Source organism: Leptopilina boulardi, unplaced genomic scaffold, assembly GCF_019393585.1.
Source record: "Leptopilina boulardi isolate dan_hultmark-lab unplaced genomic scaffold, ZJU_Lbou_2.1 LbouV2_372, whole genome shotgun sequence".
NCBI lineage: Eukaryota > Metazoa > Arthropoda > Insecta > Hymenoptera > Figitidae > Leptopilina > Leptopilina boulardi.
In genome coordinates this window covers 1,312,147-1,335,915 of record NW_026137943.1, presented here as the reverse complement: position 1 = coordinate 1,335,915, position 23,769 = coordinate 1,312,147, and the positions used below count along the sequence as shown (strand labels likewise).

General features: G+C 28.0%; 3 protein-coding genes across 3 annotated transcripts in view; all 3 read right to left on the bottom strand.

Annotated features, from left to right (window-relative positions):
• Positions 1-5,458, bottom strand: part of LOC127287715 (protein O-mannosyl-transferase TMTC2) — a 127,010-nt gene extending 121,552 nt beyond the window's left edge. Inside the window, exon 1 of the mRNA XM_051314797.1 lies at positions 4,237-5,458. Coding sequence (XP_051170754.1) covers positions 4,237-4,322 — 86 coding nt within the window. The 5' untranslated portion in view covers positions 4,323-5,458. The remainder of the gene's footprint in view (positions 1-4,236) is intronic.
• LOC127287721 (uncharacterized) overlaps positions 1-23,769 on the bottom strand; it is a 277,776-nt gene that overhangs the window by 241,011 nt on the left and 12,996 nt on the right. The window lies entirely within an intron of this gene.
• LOC127287716 (xaa-Pro aminopeptidase 1-like) overlaps positions 19,710-23,769 on the bottom strand; it is a 31,693-nt gene continuing 27,633 nt past the window's right edge. The window contains exons 7-12 of the mRNA XM_051314798.1: positions 22,823-23,183; positions 22,506-22,739; positions 22,255-22,421; positions 22,095-22,190; positions 20,224-20,452; positions 19,710-20,024 (exon numbers count right to left, since the gene is read on the bottom strand). Coding sequence (XP_051170755.1) covers positions 19,999-20,024; positions 20,224-20,452; positions 22,095-22,190; positions 22,255-22,421; positions 22,506-22,739; positions 22,823-23,183 — 1,113 coding nt within the window. The 3' untranslated portion in view covers positions 19,710-19,998. The remainder of the gene's footprint in view (positions 20,025-20,223; positions 20,453-22,094; positions 22,191-22,254; positions 22,422-22,505; positions 22,740-22,822; positions 23,184-23,769) is intronic.

The following is a 23,769-nucleotide window of genomic DNA, read 5'->3' as shown; positions in this document are numbered from 1 at the left end:
AAAAAAATTTTTTTGTCTGACTAAAACCGTATTTTACTACTGACAACAAAAACGAGCTGAATTTAATAAAATTTTGTCTGACTAAAACTGTCTTTCACTACTGAATCTATGAATGCACAAATTCAACAATGTTTGGTCTGACTAAAAATATATTTTTCTACTGGCAATAAAAATAGTTTGTCTGACTAAAATTGGACTACACTACTAATTGGAAAAAGAATATAAAAAGTATTGTCTGACTAAAATTTTCCTATTCTACTGATAAGGAAAGAAAAATGAGTCTTGTCTTACTGCAACACACTTCTACTACTTAAACAAAATTTTCACTGTTTTGTCTGAATAAAAGTGACTTTTTCTACTTACATTGTAATTTAGATATAAATTTCTTTAATTTATATTTAACTAAAAATTATCAATATTACCAAATAATTGTCTAAACGATTTATATACTATTACTACTTAAACAAAATTTTCACTGTTTTGTCTGAATAAAAGTGACTTTTTCTACTTACATTGTAATTTAGATATAATTTTTTTAAATTTATATTTAACTAAAAATTATCAATATTACCAAATAATTGTCTAAACGATTTATATATTGTATATATATATATATATACTCTGTAATGAATGGACACAGACACACGTTCAATTTCTGATTAGCCGCTTACAGAATGTGTCGGATCAATAACATTCACTAACAAGTGGATTTCTGATCTATTCAAGTATCAATTTGATATAATGGTTTCACTAGTATCTCATTCCAGATTAAGTTAGTTATATACTATAGTGATAAAGCATCTCTCACGATATATATACAAGCTTCAAACCACAATCTTAGAAGCTAATTAAATCTACGATTTCGAGAACTTTGGATCATCAAAATTAATGGAAATCTTCATTGGAAAACCGAGGAATTACCGTAAATATACGATAATATACATACAGAGAGATTGATTTTACTTTCAAACGTCTGACTGAAACATTCTTTTACTACTTATTTAAAAAAAAATTGCCAAAAAAAAACTGTTTTGTAATTTTATTTTTTTTCACTATTGAAACTAAAATTAGACGATAATTAAGTTTTGTCTGACTAATAACGATTTTTACTATTTAAATAGAAGGGAAAAAGAATTATAAAAGTGTTGTGTCAGACTAAAAGTGACTTATACTACTAATGCAGAAGGAAAAATGTATTGTCTGATTTAAAATTACTTATACTACTAATGCAGATAGAAAAATGTATTGTCTGACTTAAAATTACTTATACTACTAATGCAAAAAAGAAGAATTCACAAATTGTTGTCAGACTAAAAATGATTTATACTACTAATGCAAAAAAAAATTAACAAAGTATTGTCTGAGTAAAAATGACTTATACTACTAATGCAAAAAGGGAGAATTCACAAAGTATTGTCTGACTAATAACGATTTTTACTACTTAAATATATAGGAAAACAATTATAAAAGTGTTGTGTCAGACTAAAAATGACTTATACTACTAATGCAGAAGGAAAAATGTATTGTCTGACTTAAAATTACTTATACTACTAATGCAAAAAGGGATAATTCACAAAGTATTGTCTGACTAAAAATGATTTATTCTACTAATGCAAAAAAAATTAACAAAGTATTGTCTGAGTAAAAATGACTTATACTACTAATGCAAAAAGGGAGTATTCACAAAGTATTGTCTGACTAAAAATGACTTCTACTTATCAAAATATAGAAATAAAAATTTTTTCATCTAACTCAAATCGATGTTATTACTAATTATAAATTTACCATCATTTACTCTTTTTTTTCCCCCTCTATAATAATTGTTATATCAAAAATTCAGTGAAATTAATTGTATGCAATTAAAAATGTAAAATGATGTTATTAAAATTAGATTATAATAATATTTTGGTATCATATTAAAATATGCATGGTATCATTTGCAACAGTTTTAGTAGGCATCATAAATGTGGTATCACGCACAAAGGATAGTTGTAGTGATATTACAATTTCTGTGGTGTCATTATCATGCGCTAGATACTAATAATTGTGGTATCATTATAATAAATTTTTTTTTGTCATTCCTAGTGTTGCGGTGTATTATTACAGTCTACAATATATATGTGATATATGTATCATTACGATTATATACTGTCATTGTGGAATATTATTTAGAATTCATTACAATATTGTGCGGTATCATTTTCAATGATTTTGGTGTTATGATTCTGGTATTATTTCCAATGATTTGTATCATTACAATGATTATGGAATCATTACAATGATTATCGAATCATTACAATGATATTCAAGGGAAAATTATCATTACCATTCTTATGGAATCATTAAAATGATATTCTTGTATCATTACATTTGCTCTGGTATCATTAAAATGATGTTTTAGTAACATATTACATTTGTTGTGGTATCATTAAAATAGTTTAGCTATCATTAAAATGACTAGTTTTATTATAATATAATTTGTAAATTATATATAAAGTTTAAAGTGCAATTACACGATTACAATGATTCTTGTATTGGCTTTTGTAATGACTATAATATTACGATTATTGCATCATTAGAGCGAATACAAGATAATTATGGAAATTGAGATATCGCTAATGATCCTAGTAGCATTGTCACAAACACATCAATCAATAGCAGAAGCCAGTCTTGATTATATATATATATATATATATATATATATATATATATATATATATATATATATATACTAATACTAATACAAGATAAGCAATTTAAAAAATAATTTTCCTTAAAATACTTTTTCTACTACTTAAATGTTAAGCTATTTTGTCTGACTATAATCGTATTTAACTACTGACACTAAAATAACACGAATTCAATTTCGTCTTAATAAAATTGCATTCTTCCACTGATACAGAAAGGAAAAATAATATTGTCTGACTGGAACATGCTTCTACTACTTAAAACAATTTTATCTCTTTTGTCTTATCAAATCCGTTTTAAATTACTTAGACTAAAAAATGAATGAATTGAACTATTCTTGGTCTGACTAAAACTTTCTTCTACTACTGAAACTATATATGCACGAATTTAACAATGTTTGGTCTTAGTAAAATTGTCTTCTACTACTGAAACTGAAAAGAATGAAAAAATACTGTCTGACTGCAACAGGCTTATACTACTGAAAAGAATTTTTACTCTTCTGTCTGTTTCAGTATATATAATGAAACTAAAAATTTTGTCTGACTAAAAACGACATTAACTACTAATACTAAATATTTCACAATTTGAATAAAGTTCGGTCTGACAAAAATTGGCTTATACTACTGATAGAGAAAGAAATAATAATATTGTCTGACTGGAACATGCTTCTACTACTTAAAATAATTTTATCTCTTTTGGCTGGCCAAATACGTTTTAAACTACTTAGACTAAAAAATAAATGAATTGAACAATTCTTGGACTAAAACTGTTTTCTACTACTGAACCTATATATGCACGAATTTAACAATGTTTGGTCTTAGTAAAATTGTCTTCTACTACTGAAACTTAAAAGAATGAAAAAATACTGTCTGACTGCAACAGACTTATACTACTGAAAAGAAAATTTACTCTTCTGTTTGACTAAATCAGTCTTTATCTACTGAAACTAAAAAAATTTGTCTGACTAAAAACTACATTAACTACTAATACTAAATATTACACAATTTGAATAAAGTTCGGTCTGACTAAAATTGGCTTATACTACTGATAGAGAAAGAAAAAGACTTTCAAAAGTGCAATGTAATTTTGATACACAATGTTGAATTTAGTTAAAAACTTTTAATTTCAATATTTGTTAAGTCTGACTAAAATAGACTTTTACTACTAATTTGCTGTTTGTTAATTTTAATCTTGTTTTATACGATTAAAAATCTTTTTTTATATTTTTGACAATGGTAAAGTCGAATGTAATTTTCACCTCTCTCGCTCTCTTTCTCTCTCTTTTCGGTAAAATTTATGAACTGCAAATGCCAGCGGTAATAAAATATCAAGCTTTACTTTATCTCTCTCTCTCTTTTCTCTCTCTCTATCTATCTCTGGAAAAAGCTTATATATTTCAATGTTTAGTAGTACTTGAGAATGAGTGAGTAGTATTTTGAGAGGTGGTTTTTTTTTTCTTTTTTTTTTTTATATTCAAGTGAGTGAGAGTCATCATCGTCTATTTCATAAATGAGTGTGTGTGTGTGTGTGTGAGAAAGAGATACTCACCGATCGTCGTAAACGAATCCTGCGTAGAGGGTGTTGAAGTACAGGGCCGTCGCTACAAGAGCGCAGGCTACTGCTAGGATATCCATATCACATCGCGATGGTGGAGGCAACCCTCTCCTAACTTGTTGCACAACCTTCGCGGATCTTACGGGCTTTCTCGTTCGGTTACGACACCAACACGGTTTTGCGATTTTGCTAATCACCACTTTCAAAAAAATACAAAAATCACTTAATTTCTCCACTGGGAATAAGAAAATTTTTTCATCATTTATTTTAAAATGTTTTTGATATTGGCCTTCCAGTTTTAATTTCCCAATTTTATCCCCTTTGATTAATAATAAATTACCGATGAATATGAATTTAATTTTTTATAATATTATTTTTATATTATCTACACAAAAAAAAATTTCCAAAATTTTAATCACGTTTTTATTTTCTCTATGTTCGTAAATCACAAATTTTTTTTTTTTTGTTGATTTGGATTTAGAGAACCCCTCGTTTGATATTTATCATATATAACTCCCTATATGTATTGTGACCATATCCTAATAGTCTCTTAATCACTTTTTATGGCCTTTTCCCATCAAGATTATTTTCCTTTTAGATTCTTAAAATCATGATAAATTTTTTTGCGAATATCATAGATAATTTATGAGAATCAAAATAATTACAAAAAAAAAAAATTTTTAATTTTTTTTGAAAATTTTAAAGATATGGTGTTTTTATTTGAAAAAATATTTTTTCAAAAAATTATTTTTCAATTTGTTATTTAAAAAAGATATTTGAAATTTTTTTGCAAATCTTCCTCTATCTTCTCTTTCTATTGCGTTTATATCGAATCATGAAAAAATGTTTATTTCAAAAAAAAAAACAAACAAATTGTTCACACTATAAACTACAAGAAAAATTGATTGTATATTATCAAATCCAGTTGCACTCACTAAACACGGATAAAAGAAAAATAAATTTCCATGGATAATTTTTTTTATTGTAAAAATTAGTTCCTATCGGGTGCTTTAATCATGTGTAAGGCGATTTGTGAGGAAAAAAGAAAAAGTGCAAATAAGTGTTGGAAGCGGCGCCTATGGCGCGAGAAACGAGAATCTGAAGAAATGTTGACGCCGGTCAACGACGAATAATAGACGATAGGCGCAAAAAATGTGCCTATCGCAACACGGTGCATCTTCCAGATGCATTCGCTAAACTAACGTTGGAACGATGAGTGGAGAGAGCTTTATACATACAACACCAGTGAAAACGGACATCGATCGGTGAAGCGCATGCGTAAAAGCTCTCTCCTGTATTCCTTCTCGGAATCTCTCTCTTCCTCCCCACTCTCAAATATAGCTCTCCCCACTTTTCTTTTCCTATGTCACCATAGTTCCATTTCTCCCCACTACTTTTTTTTTCCTAACGCGCAGTCAAGTTTCTACTCTCTGAACGAGACTATATAGTTAAAAAAAAGGGTTGCCCGTTTCGCGACCGCGACCACGACCGCGACCACTGTCACGAGAGTACTCTCTCTCTCTCTCTCTCTCTCTTTTTTTTCTCTTTTTCGTTTTTCGTTTATAGAAGTAGATGATACTCGATTGGTGAACCCCTGAGAATTCAGGCAAGAAAAATGTCTCTCTCTCTCTCTCTCTCTCTCTCTCTTTCTGTCTGCAGGGCTCTTAATAAAATAGAGAAGCATTGCCCTGAGGCTCGTGGATCTTTTGCGGTTTTCTGCTTTGCCGACCATGTCAAACAACGCCTTCAGCTATACACTGTACCACTGGATTTAAGCGATATTAAAAGCTTGCCTTGAAAGCCCTGTGGTTGAAAATAGTAGGGACATGATATATAATCCAATATATTTTACATTTTCATGGGTCAAAAAAAAAAAATTCTAATTTTCATCTTTTACAGCAACTATATTCCAAAAAAAAAAAATGTAAATCCACTTTTTAACATTGTAAATATATTCCTGCAAAATAAACAAAAAAAAATTGTTATTGAAACTTCATTTTTTTTAAATTTCAATAAATTATATTATCAATTCCAATAATTTTTTTCAAATATAATTAAATTTTAAAAAAAAAAATTCAAATTTAAAAATCTGACTTTGAAAAATTTGCGAAAAAGAATAAAAAATAACCAAATCAGATACATTATATTGAATAAGAAAATTAAATAAATTGAAAAGTTAATTTTTTTTTTTTTGATCGCAATGACTTTATTTGTAGAGTAAACCGTCCGACGGATCAAAGCCGCTGGTAAACACTCCATTGTTTGAGAACCTCTACTATATAATGAAATCCTTATGTAAAGAATTATATTTTTTTTCAATTTCTCCTTTATTTAACCATCGTCATCAAAAATGTAACCTTTTTTCTATAATAATGATATTTTTCAGAATTAAGATAACTTTTTTTTTACTTACGTGATTTATCTTTTAGTAATGTCAACAACGAAAAACTAAACAATAACAAAATCTTTGACTAAAAATGATTTATACTATTTGTTAAAATATAGAAATTTTTCATTATTTTTGTCTGACTAAAAGCAAACTTTTACTACTGAATCCGAATTAGAAGAACTCAACAAAGTTTTGTCTGACTGTAACTGTCGTGTACTACTGACGCTTAAAAATAAACAAAACTTATGTTTGGTCTGACTAAAAATGTCTTTAACTACTGAAGCAGAAATAAAATGAAGTAGGAGTATTTTTGTCTGACTAAAACGGTACTTTACTACTGACACTAAAAATAGACAAATTCAACAAATTGTGTCTGACAGAAACTGACTTTTACTACTAGAGGAGAAATTAAAAAAATTTATCGTAGTGTTGTCTGACTAAAACCGTATTTTACTACTGACACAAAAAGTAGATCAATTCAATAAAGTTTTGTCTGACTAAAACCGTATTTTACTACTGATACAAAAAGTAGATGAATTCAATAGTTTTGTCTGACTGAAACTGTTTTTTGCTACTGATACCAAAAAATTGTAATTTAACATTTTTTGGTCTGACTAAAATTAACTTATACTACTTATAGGGTAAAAAAATTAAATCTTGTCTAACTGCAATAAACTTATGCTACTTGAACGAATGTCAACTCTTTTGTCTGACCATATCCGTATTTAACTACTTATACTAATAAATGTATTAATTGAACCATGCTTGGTCTGAATAAAACTGTCTTTTACTACTAAACCAAAATATGCACGAATTCAACAATGTTTTGTCTGAGTAAACTTGTCTTATACTACTGAAACAGAAAATAATTTAGAATAAATATCGTCTGACTGAAACAGACTTATACTACTGAAAAATTTTACTCTTCTGTCTGACTAAATCAGTCTTTATCTACTAAAACTGAAAATTTTGTCTGACTAAAAACGACATTAACTACTAATACTAAAATTACACAATTTTAAATAAAACTCAGTCTGACTAAAATTGCCTCATACTACTTGTAATAGATACAAATTTTTCAAACTTCTGACTAAAATACACTTTTACTACTTATTTTAAACATTAGACAAATTTTTAACTGTTTCGTTTGACTTAAACCGCCCTATACCACTGATTTCAGAAAGAAAAAAGTAAAAAAGTACAGCCTGACCAAAATTGACTCATACTACTAGAAATAGAAAACATTTCTAACTTATATTGACTTTCACTACTGAAATAAAAAATTTTTATAAATATTGACAAAATCAGATATGAATGTAACGTATAAATAATAAAATATCTCCAATATTTAGTATGAAAGAAATTTAAAAACAAGATTGTCTTAATTTGATATGTAATAAATCGAAAAAATTTTGAATAAGCTTATTACATTATTATCCATTTAATAATTTAAAAATAATCCTCTAAATAATTAATATTACGAATACATCATACTCGGCATATAATTCATTGTCCGCAAGAATTAAATCATATACATATATATATATATTGTTAGATTGAATTAAAGTAATTAAATACACGTAATAAACTAAATGAATAATAGATATATAATGTACATATTAAGTCTAATTATATAATTAAATTTTAATAATTAATAATGATAAATTTTCTCCACTATTATGATAAAACATTCATATAATTCATAATATGATATGAAAATTTAAAAAAAAAATAATAATAATCAAGTTTAATATAAAAAAAAAACATTTTTATAAAATTAACATAAATATAAATTTAATTTAATAATATTAAAAAAAGGATTATAAAAAAAGAATATTATGTAATATATTTAAAAATTTACATTTAATATTGTGAAAAAAAAAATAATTTTTTTTTCTTCTTAATACTGAATATTTTATATACTTTTAAAGGCTTTTTATCGTGAGTAACATGTAACCTAATTCTTTTATGGATTTTTATAAAATAATCTTCTTTGAAAAAAAAATTTCATCTATCGAAGTCTTATACGTGTACTTTTCTTACGTATTATTAATAATTAGATAATTCTTTTCTTATCTCTCGGCACATACACACACATATATATATATATATATGGTTGCTTTCATTTCTTTCCAAACTACGTCCCACTTGGCCACTAATTTTCTTGAAGATTTCCCTTGAGAAACTGTTAGGACTATACACAAGCTTCGCTTCTCTCTTAACCGAGGCCTCGGCTATATATCATTATTATTAAACGAGCATCAGAAACTATCATACTACACTCTTATCACCCTTGGTACCCCTAGTTCATTGGAATTGCGCCATGAACCTCAACTTTATCTTCCCCTAGAGAGATGGTCATTAAAAGGCTTTTTTTAATTAGAAGTTAATAACACCTAATACCATTTTGTTAATGATATATAAATTTCTCTTTTGTATATATATATATATACAACATACATAAATAATAGTAATCAATTTTCGAGCAAAAAATAACAAAACTAAAAAAAATTTTAACCTTCAACATGTCCTGGCCTAATCAGATTTGATTTTCTTTTTCTCTATCCACTCTTCATTTTTTTTGTATTTCAGGACTAGAAATAAAAAAAATATGCTTCCAGTGAACATTTATCCGCTTGAAAAAACAAGTGTCCTTGATGTGCCCTTAAAATGACCTTGAATGTCCTTGAGTTAACATATAAATGACCTTGACCTTCAAATAACCTAGAATGACATTCACCTGACCTTATAATGACCTTGAATAAGCTTGATTTGACTTTCTAATCACCTTGATTGTCCTTGACTTGACATTTAAATAACCTTGAATGTCCTTGACTTGACCTTAAAATGACCTTGAATGTCCTTGAGTTTACTTATTAATGACCTTGACCTTCAAATAACCTTGATTTACCTTGACTTGATTTTAAAATGACCTTAAAATGACCTTGAATGTCCTTGAGTTGACTTATTAATGACCTTGACCTTCGAATAACCTTGATTTACCTTAACTTGACCTTAAAATGACCTTGATTGTCCTTGATTTGACCTTTAAATAACCTTGATTGTCCTTGAGTTTACTTATTAATGACCTTGACCTTCAAATAACCTTGATTTACCTTGACTTGATTTTAAAATGACCTTAAAATGACCTTGAATGTCCTTGAGTTGACTTATTAATGACCTTGACCTTCGAATAACCTTGATTTACCTTAACTTGACCTTAAAATGACCTTGATTGTCCTTGATTTGACCTTCAAATAACCTTGATTGTCCTTGAGTTTACTTATTAATGACCTTGACCTTCAAATAACCTTGATTTACCTTGAATTGATCTTAAAATGACCTTAAAATGACCTTGAATGTCCTTGAGTTGACTTATTAATGACCTTGACCTTTAAATAACCTTGATTTACCTTAACTTGACCTTAAAATGACCTTGATTGTCCTTGATTTGACCTTCAAATAACCTTGAATGTCCTTGAGTTTACTTATTAATGACCTTGACCTTCAAATAACCTTGATTTACCTTGACTTGATCTTAAAATGACCTTAAAATGACCTTGAATGTCCTTGAGTTGACTTATTAATGACCTTGACCTTTAAATAACCTTGATTTACCTTAACTTGACCTTAAAATGACCTTGATTGTCCTTGATTTGACCTTCAAATAACCTTGAATGACCTTGCTTGACCTTGAATGTCCTTGATTTGACCTTGAATGACCTTGATTTGACCTTCAAATTTTTTTTTTCATGTTTAAAAGGTGAAAAAAACTACAAAACTAAAAAGTTTCCAAAAAAATTTCACAGTAAACAGTAATTTATTGATATTGAATATAAACGAAATTGAAATTCGATTTCAAATGCAAAAATCAAATATGAATGATAGTAGAAAATTTAATTTCGATATTATATTGTTTTTTATATTAGAAAAATGATAATTTCACAATTGGTGCAGAACATTGGCTTTCATTTTGTATATAGATTGCTGAAGGGAAAACCTAATCGAGTCAAAGTGGTAGTAATGGTGGTTTGCACAGAGGTTCTGTGGTTTTCCACCCCCCCCCCCCTCCCACCACCCTTTCCACCTCTTGTTAACCTTCTATGAGAATACCATTATTTTATATATATATATAAATATATATTTCTCTTCTAAATGTCGTTTTACTGCATTCAAAATAAATTTAATCTCTCTTCTCTACTGCAGTATTGCAAATATTGAGAATTCATAAAAAAAATTTAAATACACGCTCTCCTTAAAGTGTAAATCATGTAGTTTTTGGGAACCAGCAGGCATTATTTCCTTTGCCAATTGGTCCATTTTCAAAAAAAAAAAAAAAAAGAAAAAAAAATCCAGTAACGCACTATTTAATCCATTCAAATATCTAAACGATTCTCGGTTCTTTTATGATAGTACGTGATTTGAACGTCGTATTGAAAAAGATATTTGAAGACGTGAGGAAATGTTCATTTTTGTTCAAATGAAATCTATTCTCATTGTCAGTCATTTCACATGTGAAAATTTGAAAAAAAAAAAAAAATTCCCACAAAAATTAAAATTCACCTTTGCTTCAACATACACCCCCCACTCCATGATGGCTGGAACCAATTGCGAGAAAAAATTTATTCGCAAATAATGTTTTTTTTTTTTTCCTCTTGTGTGCAATGAACCAATCATGATAGACGTGATTAATCAAATAAAAGGGGATTGTTATTTTATGTACATTAATAATAATTTAAGAGATACAATTCAACAGTAAACGGTTTTTTTCTTTTGTTCTTTCTAAGGGTTTGGAAAAATACACTAAATTAAAAGGCGAATGTGTTTCGACTTTTTTTTCGGTAGAAAAAAAAAAAGTTGGGGTCGAGAAGTGCATTGTATGCAATTTTTGCATGAATAGAAGATTTTTGAGTTTCTCAACGACTTTATGAGTATGCCTTTAATCTTTGAAGGACTTCGAAGAGCCATAAGTGTGTTGAAGGAAAACTGATGGTATATATATATATATATAGTGAACATCGAGAAAAGAGAACGCACATTTTATACCTGGAGGGCGATCCTTGACTTGTTGAACTCCCTCAAAAACCCCCTTTTTCCCCACCCAACACAGTCTGCTTCCCACACTTAATAGCTAATTTACTAGGGAGAGTCTGCTTCTCAACAAAAAAAAAAAAGAAAAAATAATAATAATTTCGTTACTGCTATTTTATTTTAAAAAAAAAACACAAGAAAAAGCTTTCTAATTTTCTCTCTTTTGCTTCTGCTGCTTCTACTATATACTGCTTTTAATAAAATATTAAGATTATTACTGCATTTAAAAAAAAATATATAATTCTAATAATGAGGATAGTTAACAGGTTTATTATATTAGTAAATAGAAATTTTTTATTATAGAGATTTAATTTTATGGTTTGGAAAAAAGATTTTTAAATACTGGTATTGGTTCTTATCTTATATTCGTCGATTAATTTACTTTTTGTAAGAGACAATAATAATTTTTGTTCTTTTAACCAAAGTATCGTAAGTTTGCTTTTTGCAAAATTTATTTCTTCACTGTTTTTACTTAAACCGATTCTGCATAAAGTTCTGTAAAAATGAACTTTCTTTGGAAGATTTTTGATTTACAAGTTTATTTAGGTAAATATTTAGAGTTATAAAATTGATCTTTGAAAGAGAGTATCCTGAAGCAAGTCTTGATAATAAAGAATGTCAGCATTCCACTGCAACAAGAAATGTAAAGACGATTTTTGTAAAAAGATTTTGGATAAAAAGTATTTATGACTTTTCTTTAAAATTTAGAAGTAAGATGTATGAAAAAGGATCACTGCTGTGTCCCTAATTATGGGCAGGAACTGTTCATATTTCAACTCCTGATTGTAATGATAATTCTTGCTCTGTTAAGATTTTGATGATGTTCCTCATCGATAATAAAATTCTTCTAAAGCAAAAAATTTGTGTTCAATCAGTTAAATAAAATTTTTTTTTGTTGGATTAAAGAAAAAGTGCTTAACAAAATTACTATACTCAGACTTTAAGTTAAAAAAAAATTTCTCGGAAGGTTTTGAAAGCAAACTTGAAAGTGTTAGAAATTCTTTTTAGCTCACAATTGCGCCAATGTGAATTCGATAAGACAGTATATATATATATATATAAAGTTTTCCGTAATTTCAGACCTAATTTCACGTTGTGAAGGCACCAGTGAAAAGACAATGCGAGTGGAATATAAAAGCGGGTAAGATAAGAGCTTTTCGGTAGCGTGGCTCCTTGAACAGAAATAAGAAACTAGCATTCTACACTGTTAACTTTTTGAATATACTTAGTCGCAGATGTGCGGCTAGCTCTTGTTTCGTGTATAGAGGAAAGGTGTAATATCAAACTTGGTATATTTTCCAAGGTTGTGTGAAACAAATATAGAAGAAGAAGAAGAAGAAGAAGAAGAAGAAGAAAGGGGAAAATGACTGCCTCACAGAATAGGTGGTGGGGGAAAAAGGTATATTTCCAGTGTGAGCGTAGAGTCGTCGACGTCGCGTTGCTTTGCTCTCGGTGAGGGAGGAAGGAAGGGTGCAAACTGCTCGATTGAGGACTCGTCACGTACAATCTACGTGTGTAGCGTACGTTAGATTTTCTATCCCTTATTCGACCCTCTCGATCACCCAACTACGTTACCAAGAGGCGTCACCTAGCGTCACGTTTACTCTCTTTACTTTCCTCTTGTCTTTTGCGCCATAAAGCGCAGCTGAAGCGAAAAATTTCTCCGTCTCTGAAATCGTTTCTTACGTCACACCTACCACTTGATGAAATTATTGTTCGATTACCTATGAGTCTGTAGTGACACTTCCATTTTATATATATATATATGACAGTAGAGGAGAAAAAAAAATTTATTGCACCAGAAAAACGTGACAATTTGATTTAAGGGTATGTTATAGACATCATTGTTTTTCACACTTTAAACCAAAAACTTATAACAATAAATTATATTGAGAATTATTAATAAATTAATTTTCACTTGTACATTGCAAATTATTATCAATAATCGCATATATTTCTCATAATCTCCCTCTGAAACATCAAGTGCCTCTTATCATTTTCGATTATTATTATAAAATATAATGAATTAAATCATCAATTAAAATTTGTATCGAGGAAATATAATTTTATTATTCTACAAGTTTTTAATTAATAATGTATTTTTATAGAGAAATAAAAATTGTATATATGTTTTAAATAATAAATATTGCTCAGTGAAGATTTTATATATCAAAGAACATCAAAAATTTTATATATTCACATTAAATATTACATTTCAGAAATATTTTATCTCACTCACTCTATTTTATCTTATCCGTTTGTATAAAAAGTAAATTTACAAAAGCAGAACCAAAAAGTTATGTTTTTCAAAGAACTTTTTTTTTTAATCTAAAAATGTACAGATATAAAAAAGTGTTATATTATCATGGTATCGCTTTCATCAATTATATTTTTTGTACCTTTTTTTTTATTTTTATATTATTTTTTTTTTTCATTATGAATCGAATTATATTCCCCGTCGTAACATTATCGTATACTTTCTGTCAATTATCCAAAAGAAAAATGATTAAAAAAAAAAAAAAAGAGAACAGTCTAAGTTAGGCAAGTAAAACAAACAGAAACCCGAGAGTGAACGAAATATAATTTCTTACTTACACAGGAGGTTTTCAAGTACGAGTTGAGAAGTTCGGGAGTTCAAGTTTTGCCGGTATATTAGTCTTCCGTGTAAGGAAAAAGAAACAAAAAAAAAAAGAGAGAGAGAAGGAAACGGTAATTACTGTTTTCCAGCTGCCGTTGGATATTGCAAGTATTACGACTGCAAGTTTATCGATACTTGTATTAAGTCATTTAAAGTTTCAAACTTTGCCACGAAAGTATTCCCCTTAAATTAAAGAATAAGCAGAAAAAAAAAATTTTTGACAGACAATTTGTATTTATTAAAAATTATTTTTTAAAATTGCTAAAAAAATTTTTTGTATTTTAAACTAAGAAAGAGATACTATATTTATTATTTCATTGTAGTTTAAAATTGGTTGCAAATTTTTCATGAAAAGAAATGTAAATTGAATTTTTTTCGTAGTTTTTATAATAAGTCAATGTTTGCAACAATGAATGTCATATGTATAAGAAGGAAGAGATATGTTTACTGCGACTGACTTTTATACTGGTAATTCTGCTTGAAGAGGAGAAAGATAACCATCCTTTACAAATAAAACTTGTAATCTAATAGTGGATTGAAATAACATCTATTTCTTCTTTTAAAGAATAAGTACCTCGAAGTAATTGAGCCATTTTATGACTGGGGACCTAATTCTACAATGTACGTCGTTTTTTTCAACCAACACAAAAAAAAGAGGAATTTCAAACAGCAGATGAGATATTAAATTACAAATGTGAAATTTCCAATGAATTCTTAAAAATAATATTTAATTCAATTAGTTAATGATCGAAAAATTAGCGTATAATAAATGTCGACAAAAAGGGGTATATAAATTCTAATTATTTTGTTTTACACATATACTGCTAATTGAAACCTGATCTGCACAAAAGGTTTATTCTCCTATATAAATTTAGAATATAATGATCCCTGTATAATCAATAAATGAAAAATAATTTTTCAATGAAAATAAAATTTAGAAAAATGGAAAAAGAGGTGGGGGGCTGCACTATTGCAATAGAATGAGATATATTTTTATTTGCTGATTTTGTAATCATGAGTCTCTTTTGGCAATTGAAAAATTCGTAAATCGAATTTATTTGTGAAATGCAAGTCAAACTGAATATTTTATACTGAAGGGGATAAATCGTAACGTGTCTCTTCGAAATGTCCCCATGTATCTCGAAATACTGGCGACCAGAACCTTAGCATATATATTCATCTTTCCTATCCCAGATAAAATACCGACCTCAACTTCAATAATTCTCCCAATTGTGGAATGCTCAATCTAGGAAGAGGTCATGACTAAGGACTGAGCTGGACTACTGGAATTTCATCCTCAATATATATATATATATATATTGAGTGGGAATGGGTCGGGACTGATGTCGAGCGTCACAAGACCAATGTCCCGTTAGAAGCTCAACTAGTGCGTTCACAAATGCCATTGATCAACTACTCAATCAACGAGCAAGTACTCTTCTCTTCTGATTGGGTTGGACATATATAGTTTACTTTTATTTTGCTTCTAAATAAATCGAAAAAAAAAATTGCTGGACTTTGTCATTCTAACTATAATTTAGGGTTTGATAATTTTTCTCGTGCTTACGATTTAGTTTTCTTAAAAAACAACCAACTGCATCTGAAAAAAAGAAGAATATTTAAAAATTATTTGTAAAAAAAATTTTTTTATTTTAAACAACTTGTGAAAAAAGAAACTACATATTTATCAAAATAGAGAAGTATATTAATAATGAAAATTTCATTGCGATTATCATTTTAGAAATGGAAATGGTGAAATGTATTCATATACATCAAAGAGTAATGTATGCTCTTAAGGGGAAATTCTACAAGGCAAAGTACCAGAGTATATGTAATATTTACAAAGATATAACGTTATAAGTAGATCATGGATTTTGCATATACATACACATGAGTATATGGAAAGGGTTAAGTCTCTCGATGCACGATCGACTCTCACGTGACGGGCATAGATAATAGAAAATGTAGACGCAAAATGTTATATTGTGTTTAATGTTCCTTGTGTCTCGTCTTGTCTTAGTTCAGTTAATGGTCGCGTTTTACTGACGTTACAATTTATATCGTCACAATTGATCTAACACGCTCTGCACATTATATTACGTAGGGCAATTATTTCGACAAACCCTCAGGATCGTTTGGCGGATATCAAGACGCGCGCCAAGATGCTGCCACTGGCAATAACCGGTAACGTATTACCACTTCTGGTCGGTTGAGCGCATTTAGATCGCCTATTTGGCAAGGCGATGGAATAATTTTACGTTTTGCCCACACTGGAATCAAGCGTACCCGCGCGTATAAGAGATTCGTAGCCATTGGCCCGTGAAATATTTCCCAGCCGTTGCAATCACGTATATATATATATATATCAACGATCGTCGTTATACTATTTTGACCAAAACGGAAGCAGCTTATACACGTCTACCGGAACTTTCAACCACTTGCCCTCATACGGAAACTGTGTGTAACTTATCTGACACCTTTAATATCAGTATTTGATACTATTAAATTGATCTATTAAATAGAAATTTATATTTTTCTTCCAGCTATAAAAAAAAAAAATTACTATTTTTTTTTTTATTAATATTCATTGTAAAGGATAATTCATTGTTGTGGCGAATGATTAAATCTCCCAATGACAATCAATTCAATTTAGTGAGTAACCACATAAATGGTTAGACCAATGGCTGAATGGCACCAATCGAAACGTATTTGGTCATGATTTGGGGTACTATGAACAGCTAATCTATTATCAGAACGAAAAGCCTATACATGTAGCAAATTACATTTCTGTTGGTACGCACTCACCGAGCTATTACTAATTCAGAAGGTGGTGGTCGTGCCGCACAACCGTTCGACGAGAGACGAAGCATTCTGCATATAATATATATATATATATATAACCCATAGCACAATGGTCCATGTCTCGTGAGTTTTGAAATATGAATACATAAGCGCTTCGACGAGTCGAGATAACGAAGATAGGACCATTTTTCCATAAAAGAGGTTTTTTTTTTTTTATAACCGACCCCCCATATGTGCAGTTACTGCTTTCTTCACTTTCTCGTTAATGTGACAATCACTGTAAACCGAAGAAAAATGTATATTATACTCCCCTGCCAACGTGGTGAGATAAAGACGATTTTATACAGCTATACCCTCGTTTACCAGAGACTATCGATGGCACAAATCTTTCTTCATTGGGATGCAAGACGCTTTTCACACAGGGACGTATTTACTTTTCTCGACAAAAAAAAAAAACAATTCATTTTATTGAAATAAAATAATCGTTGTGAATTTTTTAGGTTAATTACAAAGTGAATTTCAAAAATTCGGTGAAATTTTAAATTTACTTTACTGCTTTTGAGGTTATAATGAAAAATTAGTTGTTTAATAAAACAAATACATTAATAAAAAATATTGATACATGCTTTTACAATTAATATTTTATTTATAATTAAAATACTCACATAGAAATATACTGCTACAGCTTAGTTCATATTTTCATCCGCTTGAAGGCGCTCGACGCTATACTGATGTTCTTTAGTTCCTATTTTCATCCGCTTGTAGACTCTCTCAACCTCTCTCTCTACATTTGGCGCGATTTTTAAAATTCAAGTAAAACATTTAATATTTTATTTTCATTTGAATAGAACATATATATAAATGAAAAATAATTATTATTATAAAACAGTGAAAAATGAATATTACGTATTTAAAAACAAAAAATAAAGTGTTTTGCGAGTCCAAAAAAAAAAAAATTAAACTTTATAAAAAAAAATGTGGAGCCAGCCCTGAATTTCCAATCTATCTAGGCGTTTCAACAATGCATTGTATATGGATCTCGGTTGGTTCGAAAACGACGAAAGATAAGGTTCGTACACAGGAAAACAATGTGTTTTTGAAAAAAGCCTTCTATGGCACTGAAAGGTAGAGCATGAGAACGATACGATGCTATATATATATATACACACTTTTATGGAATATGGACTATATTAAAGTATAAAGTGAATCCGATATACTTTTTCTTTTATAGAAAACAAAAAAAAAATTTATCAGAAAAATAATACTTGTAAATTTGAACACCAGATATTGTGATTTTTTTCTTAAAGAAAAACACATTTTGAATAAAATAAATTTTTATATTTTTTTTTTAAATAAAAATAGTAATAAGGGGGGAATAAAAATGAAATATTTTTTAGTATTTGTAATAATTATGTTATATATATATAATATTTAAAAGCAAAGATTCATCGATTTATAAATAATAATTAGAATTGAGTGAATTAAGAATCCACTTGATCGGTAATTTAATTAGGAAGCCAATTAGTCAGGGAAAATAATTAGTAAACAGAAATTGCACGTTAATGGTTTCGGTCCAAGAAATTAATGGAATTTGAATTTAATCAATAAACCGCTTACCGACCGGGTACACATAAATCGCTTCACTTATTCCTCACAAAAGCGCCAGTAGATAGTGGTCGAAGTGAAAACCACATTACCCAAACCCACAAATCCCTTGGCGCTTCAAACAATTTCAAAAGCGAACTCACACTCTGTCATGAATTATATTCTTAATATCAAAAAAAAAAAAAAAAAATTTCATTTCTATAGTCAATTTTTATTTATTATTCACAATTTTTATATCCTACATATACAACACATCAAAAAAAAGTTGACGCCACTGAAAATTCAAAAATACATTTCAAAACATCATGTATGCGTAAAAGCATTTTTTTTCTTTCTCTATTTTTTATTGTTAAACTAATAAAAAATTTTAAATGACAAACTTTAATTTTTTATAAACTTTTTTTTTTCATTTTACTTCTTTTTTTTGAAATTCTAGTTACAGGTATTTTGTATTATTTTCAACAAAAAAATTTTATTACATATTTTTTCCAATACGCTCGTAATATTGATTGATAAACAAGAGAGTTTTTTTAATGCCTTTTCTAAAAGCATGGTCTCTGCCCATTTTAATCACTGGTTTGACAATAAAGATGTTTTTTTTTTTTTTTTTTGCAAATTCAAAATTAATGGAATGTTCAATTAAAACCACAAGCGAAATTGTTTTTTATTTTTATTTATTTTTAGAGAGAAAATGTTTTACACGACATAAAAATTGGAAATAAAAAAAAAAACGTGCAAAAAATATTTAAAAAGAAAATTAAATTTTTTTTTTATTTAAAAAAGAATGAAAGTAATGTTAATAAAAAAAAAATATTCGGAATTAAATTCAAAATAAATGTAAATTTATTAATTTTTTTTTTTTTTTTTATAAATTTCCTACTTAAAATTAACACATTTTTACCCACAATTTGTCTTAAATAATAAACAATTATAATTCAAAATTCTTGCGCAGTCTATTTTTTTTACCTCTTAGATAAAAAAAACAAATTATTTATAATAAACTTAAATAAATCTTAAATAGAATAATAAATTGTTTTTTAAATATTTTTACAAACTATATATATATATATAATACTACAAATTATAAAAATTAAAAAAGCCGACGTGACAATTCTTAAGCGACTATTTGTTTTTAATAACTACAACAGCCGAAAGAATTTTCTACTACATATATATATAAATAATTATAATTTTCTTTTTGAAAAATTATCAACTAAAATATAGATAATTGTTATCTGCTGTTGAAAAATATTGATCCTACAAGAGTAAAACATGTGTTAATTATAATTAATAGTAATAATAATAATAATAATAATAATAATAATAATAATAATAATAATAATAATAATAATAATAATAATAATAATAATAATAATAATAATAATAATATCAATAATAATAATAATAAATATATGTAATAAAAAACATTAGTAATAATATAAATTAATACACTTACTAAATAAATAATGAAGTATAAAAATACTAAAGAGTATTTGATATGTGTTTTCACGAATTAATGAGTTAGAATGGGACGCAAGGAAAAAATCCATATTGACAGGACCTCGTTCTGGAATGACTCGAGTTTTTTTTTCCAGCCAATTAAAGGCTCTCACTTTCAAATGAAGCTTCAATTCACGTCCAATTTCCTCTCGAATTCGTCGATTGTACTGATTCAACCACCGACGCTTAAAAAAAATATTTCTTCAATTACGCGTATTTTAAAATATAAAAAAAAGAATCTTATTATCTACTTTAAAATATAAATAATAATTATAGAAATTTTCTTAATTAAAAAAAAAAAAATTATATACTATATAAATTATACAAAAAATACTTTTAAAAAATTTAGAATTTAAATTATATACTTAAAAAAAAGGATATAATTAAAAAATGTTTTTGTATTTTAACCTTCGCCGGACTGGATACTTTTTATATACACGGTTGACAAGATCCCACCCAGGGTGGGCCAAATGTTTTCTTCTTTGTATATTGCAATAAAAACTTAGAATCATTCAGTTTTTTTCCAAAATTGTTATATGTTACCAAATAATATATTTTATTAATGTTTTGTTGATTTTTTATTTGTTTAAACAATTTATTATTAATAATTTATAACTTTTTCAAATATACATATGACAGTAGAAGAATTTTATAAATTTGTTACCTTTTCTTCGTAGTTATTAATTCAAAGGTTATAAATAAAATAAAATATATAATTCAATCTGCAACAACTATTATTATAAATTGTTTAAACAAATAATTGTTGCTATTTATTAACATTCTTCATAATATTGCTAGAAAATTGCAATTTTTTTCTAATTTTGCAACTTAACAAGCACAACATAATAACACAAAGATTTTATATGAATTTACTATTTAACCAATTGTTTAAACAAATAATTGTTGCTATTTATTAACTTTCTTTATAATGTTCCAAGAAAGTTGCAATTTTTTTCTAATTTTGCAACTTAACAAGCTCAACATAATAAACATGAAGATTTTATATGAATTTAGTATTCAAACGATTGTTTAAACAATTTATTGTTGTTATTTATTAACTTTATTTGTTTAAACAATTGTTGAATTAATAATTTTACTTCTAATCTATCTTTTATTATATTCGGCTTGATAAATTGCAAAATTAGAAAAAAACTGCATCTTTCTAGGAGCAGAACAAAAAAAGTTAGTAAATAATAACAATAATTGTTTAAACAATTGTTGAATTAATAATTTTACATCAAATCTATCTTTTATTATATTCCGCTTGATAAATTGCAAAATTAGAAAAAAACTGCATCTTTCTAGGTACAGAACAAAGAAAGTTAATAAATAATAACAATAAATTGTTTAAACAAATGAAAAATGCAATATAATATTTTTTATATCTATTATTTGACATCATAAAACACTCATAGTGAAAAGTCTGCATGATTTCAAGTCTTTTTGTAAAATAGAATTAAAAAAATATCTGAATCATCCCGGTTATATCCGTACATACATTGATAAAAGTTATAAATAATCAAGAAGAAATTTTTTTTTAAAATTTGTTTTTACATTTTTTGAAAGTTCTTAAGATTTTGTTCAGTGACTTAAAATTGCGATTCAATTAAGGCAAAACTTTAGAAGATATGGCAATTTCAATTTGTCTGGCCCACCCTGGGTGGGCATCTTGTCAAGCGAAGGTTAATAAATATAAAGACTATACTCAAAACGCTTTATATATACTTTTTATTTGTCAACTGTGAGAGAGATTTCACTAGCCCTCTATCGGACGCTAATTGAAACTGTATTTACTAAACGTATTACACTACTTTACATATAACTTACATGAGCTAAAGTCAACATTTCAACGTTTATTAATTTCGGTTCATATGGAACGAGAGTAACTTCTCGGAATTTAAAGAAATTTTTACCCCATTGTTTCTGAAATTATATTTAAATTAATGAAATATTTTCTATTCAAAAATATTTTATAAACAATACTTACTGGTTTATCAGCTAAAACAACTTCAACAATATTTTCCAATCGAACACCAAAATCAAAATCTTTATAATAACCAGGTTCAATTGATAAAAAATATCCTGGTTTTAAACGAATATTATTACATTCTGATGGATTTGCACTTCCTCCTAGATATGATATACTAATTGGAGCTGTAAAAATTATTTTCTACATATATATATATCAACAATAATTTTATTTACAAAGAAATTTATTTTTAAAATTTAATTCCTTACATTCATGAACCGAGAGAAAATGTCCTATTCCATGACTACTGCCATGCATATAATCTTCTCCTTTTTTCCAAAGTGCTTCACGCGCAAGAACATCAATTTGATCTGTTCGAAGATCATCGGGAAATATTAATGACGATAATTGTATATTTCCAATTAAAACTCTTGTGTATGCATCTTTTTGTTCAGAAGATGGAATTCCAAAATGCATTGTTCGTGTTACATCAGTCGTTCCATCTAATCGAAACAATATAATTTAAAAAAAAAATAATTATTTTTCATGAATACAAAATTTAGGGAAAGAAAATGATATTTTTTACCATCATATTGTCCACCAGAATCAATAACAAGTGTTGAATCAGTACCAATTTTACGACATATATTTGATGGTTCATAATGTGGTAATGCACCATTTGGTCCATATCCAACAATTGTGGGAAATGACAAACCACGACTTAAATTTTGTTCAAGACGAAATTCATCAATTGCCCTAACAACTTGTTTCTCATCCCATCCATCTGTGTCGTAATCCATTTGTTCTTCAATGTACGACATAAAATCACACATTGCAATTGCATCGCGAATATGAGAATTTCTCATACCAATTGCTTCAATTTCATTTTTTTCTGCTCGAAGATGAATCACTGGCGATGGTTTTATCATGTGTTTCTCCTTTGGAATCTTTGAACAAAAAAAAACAATAGACAATTATTTTCAAAATCTAATTTTTAGGCTCAGGCAAAAAAGACTTATATTTTTGCTTTGGCGTCCGTCTGTCCTTCCTTCGTACACTCGTATGGTTGCCATGGTAACAGTTACTATAGCAACCGTTTCCATGACAACCGTTACCAAAATAAAAATTCTCAGCCCTTGAGCGTCAAAAGTTTTTAAGAACAAAAATAAAATTAATATCAATTTGTTTCCATGATATTTAAAAGCAAGCAAAAAAAAAAGTTTATATTCACTTGATGCCGCGGGCGCCAAGGCGTCCCCAGGCTACGGAAAATATGAAAGTCTAGAGGTATTTTACGACTTGGCAATATATACAAGATGCAGTATTCTTGTCTTGGGGGACAATTATTTTTCAGCGTCTGCTCTTGAAATTCATTAAACTTATATATTGATCGTGAGCTTATGGGGTGAAGAAAAATTGACATTAGAAAGGGTTATCATTGCTCTCTTCATGTCGATTGGGGCGTGTCAGCTCGTCACGCGGTCTCATCGAGCTCCTAAGGGACAGGCAAACATCTCAACGAGGGTGCAACTA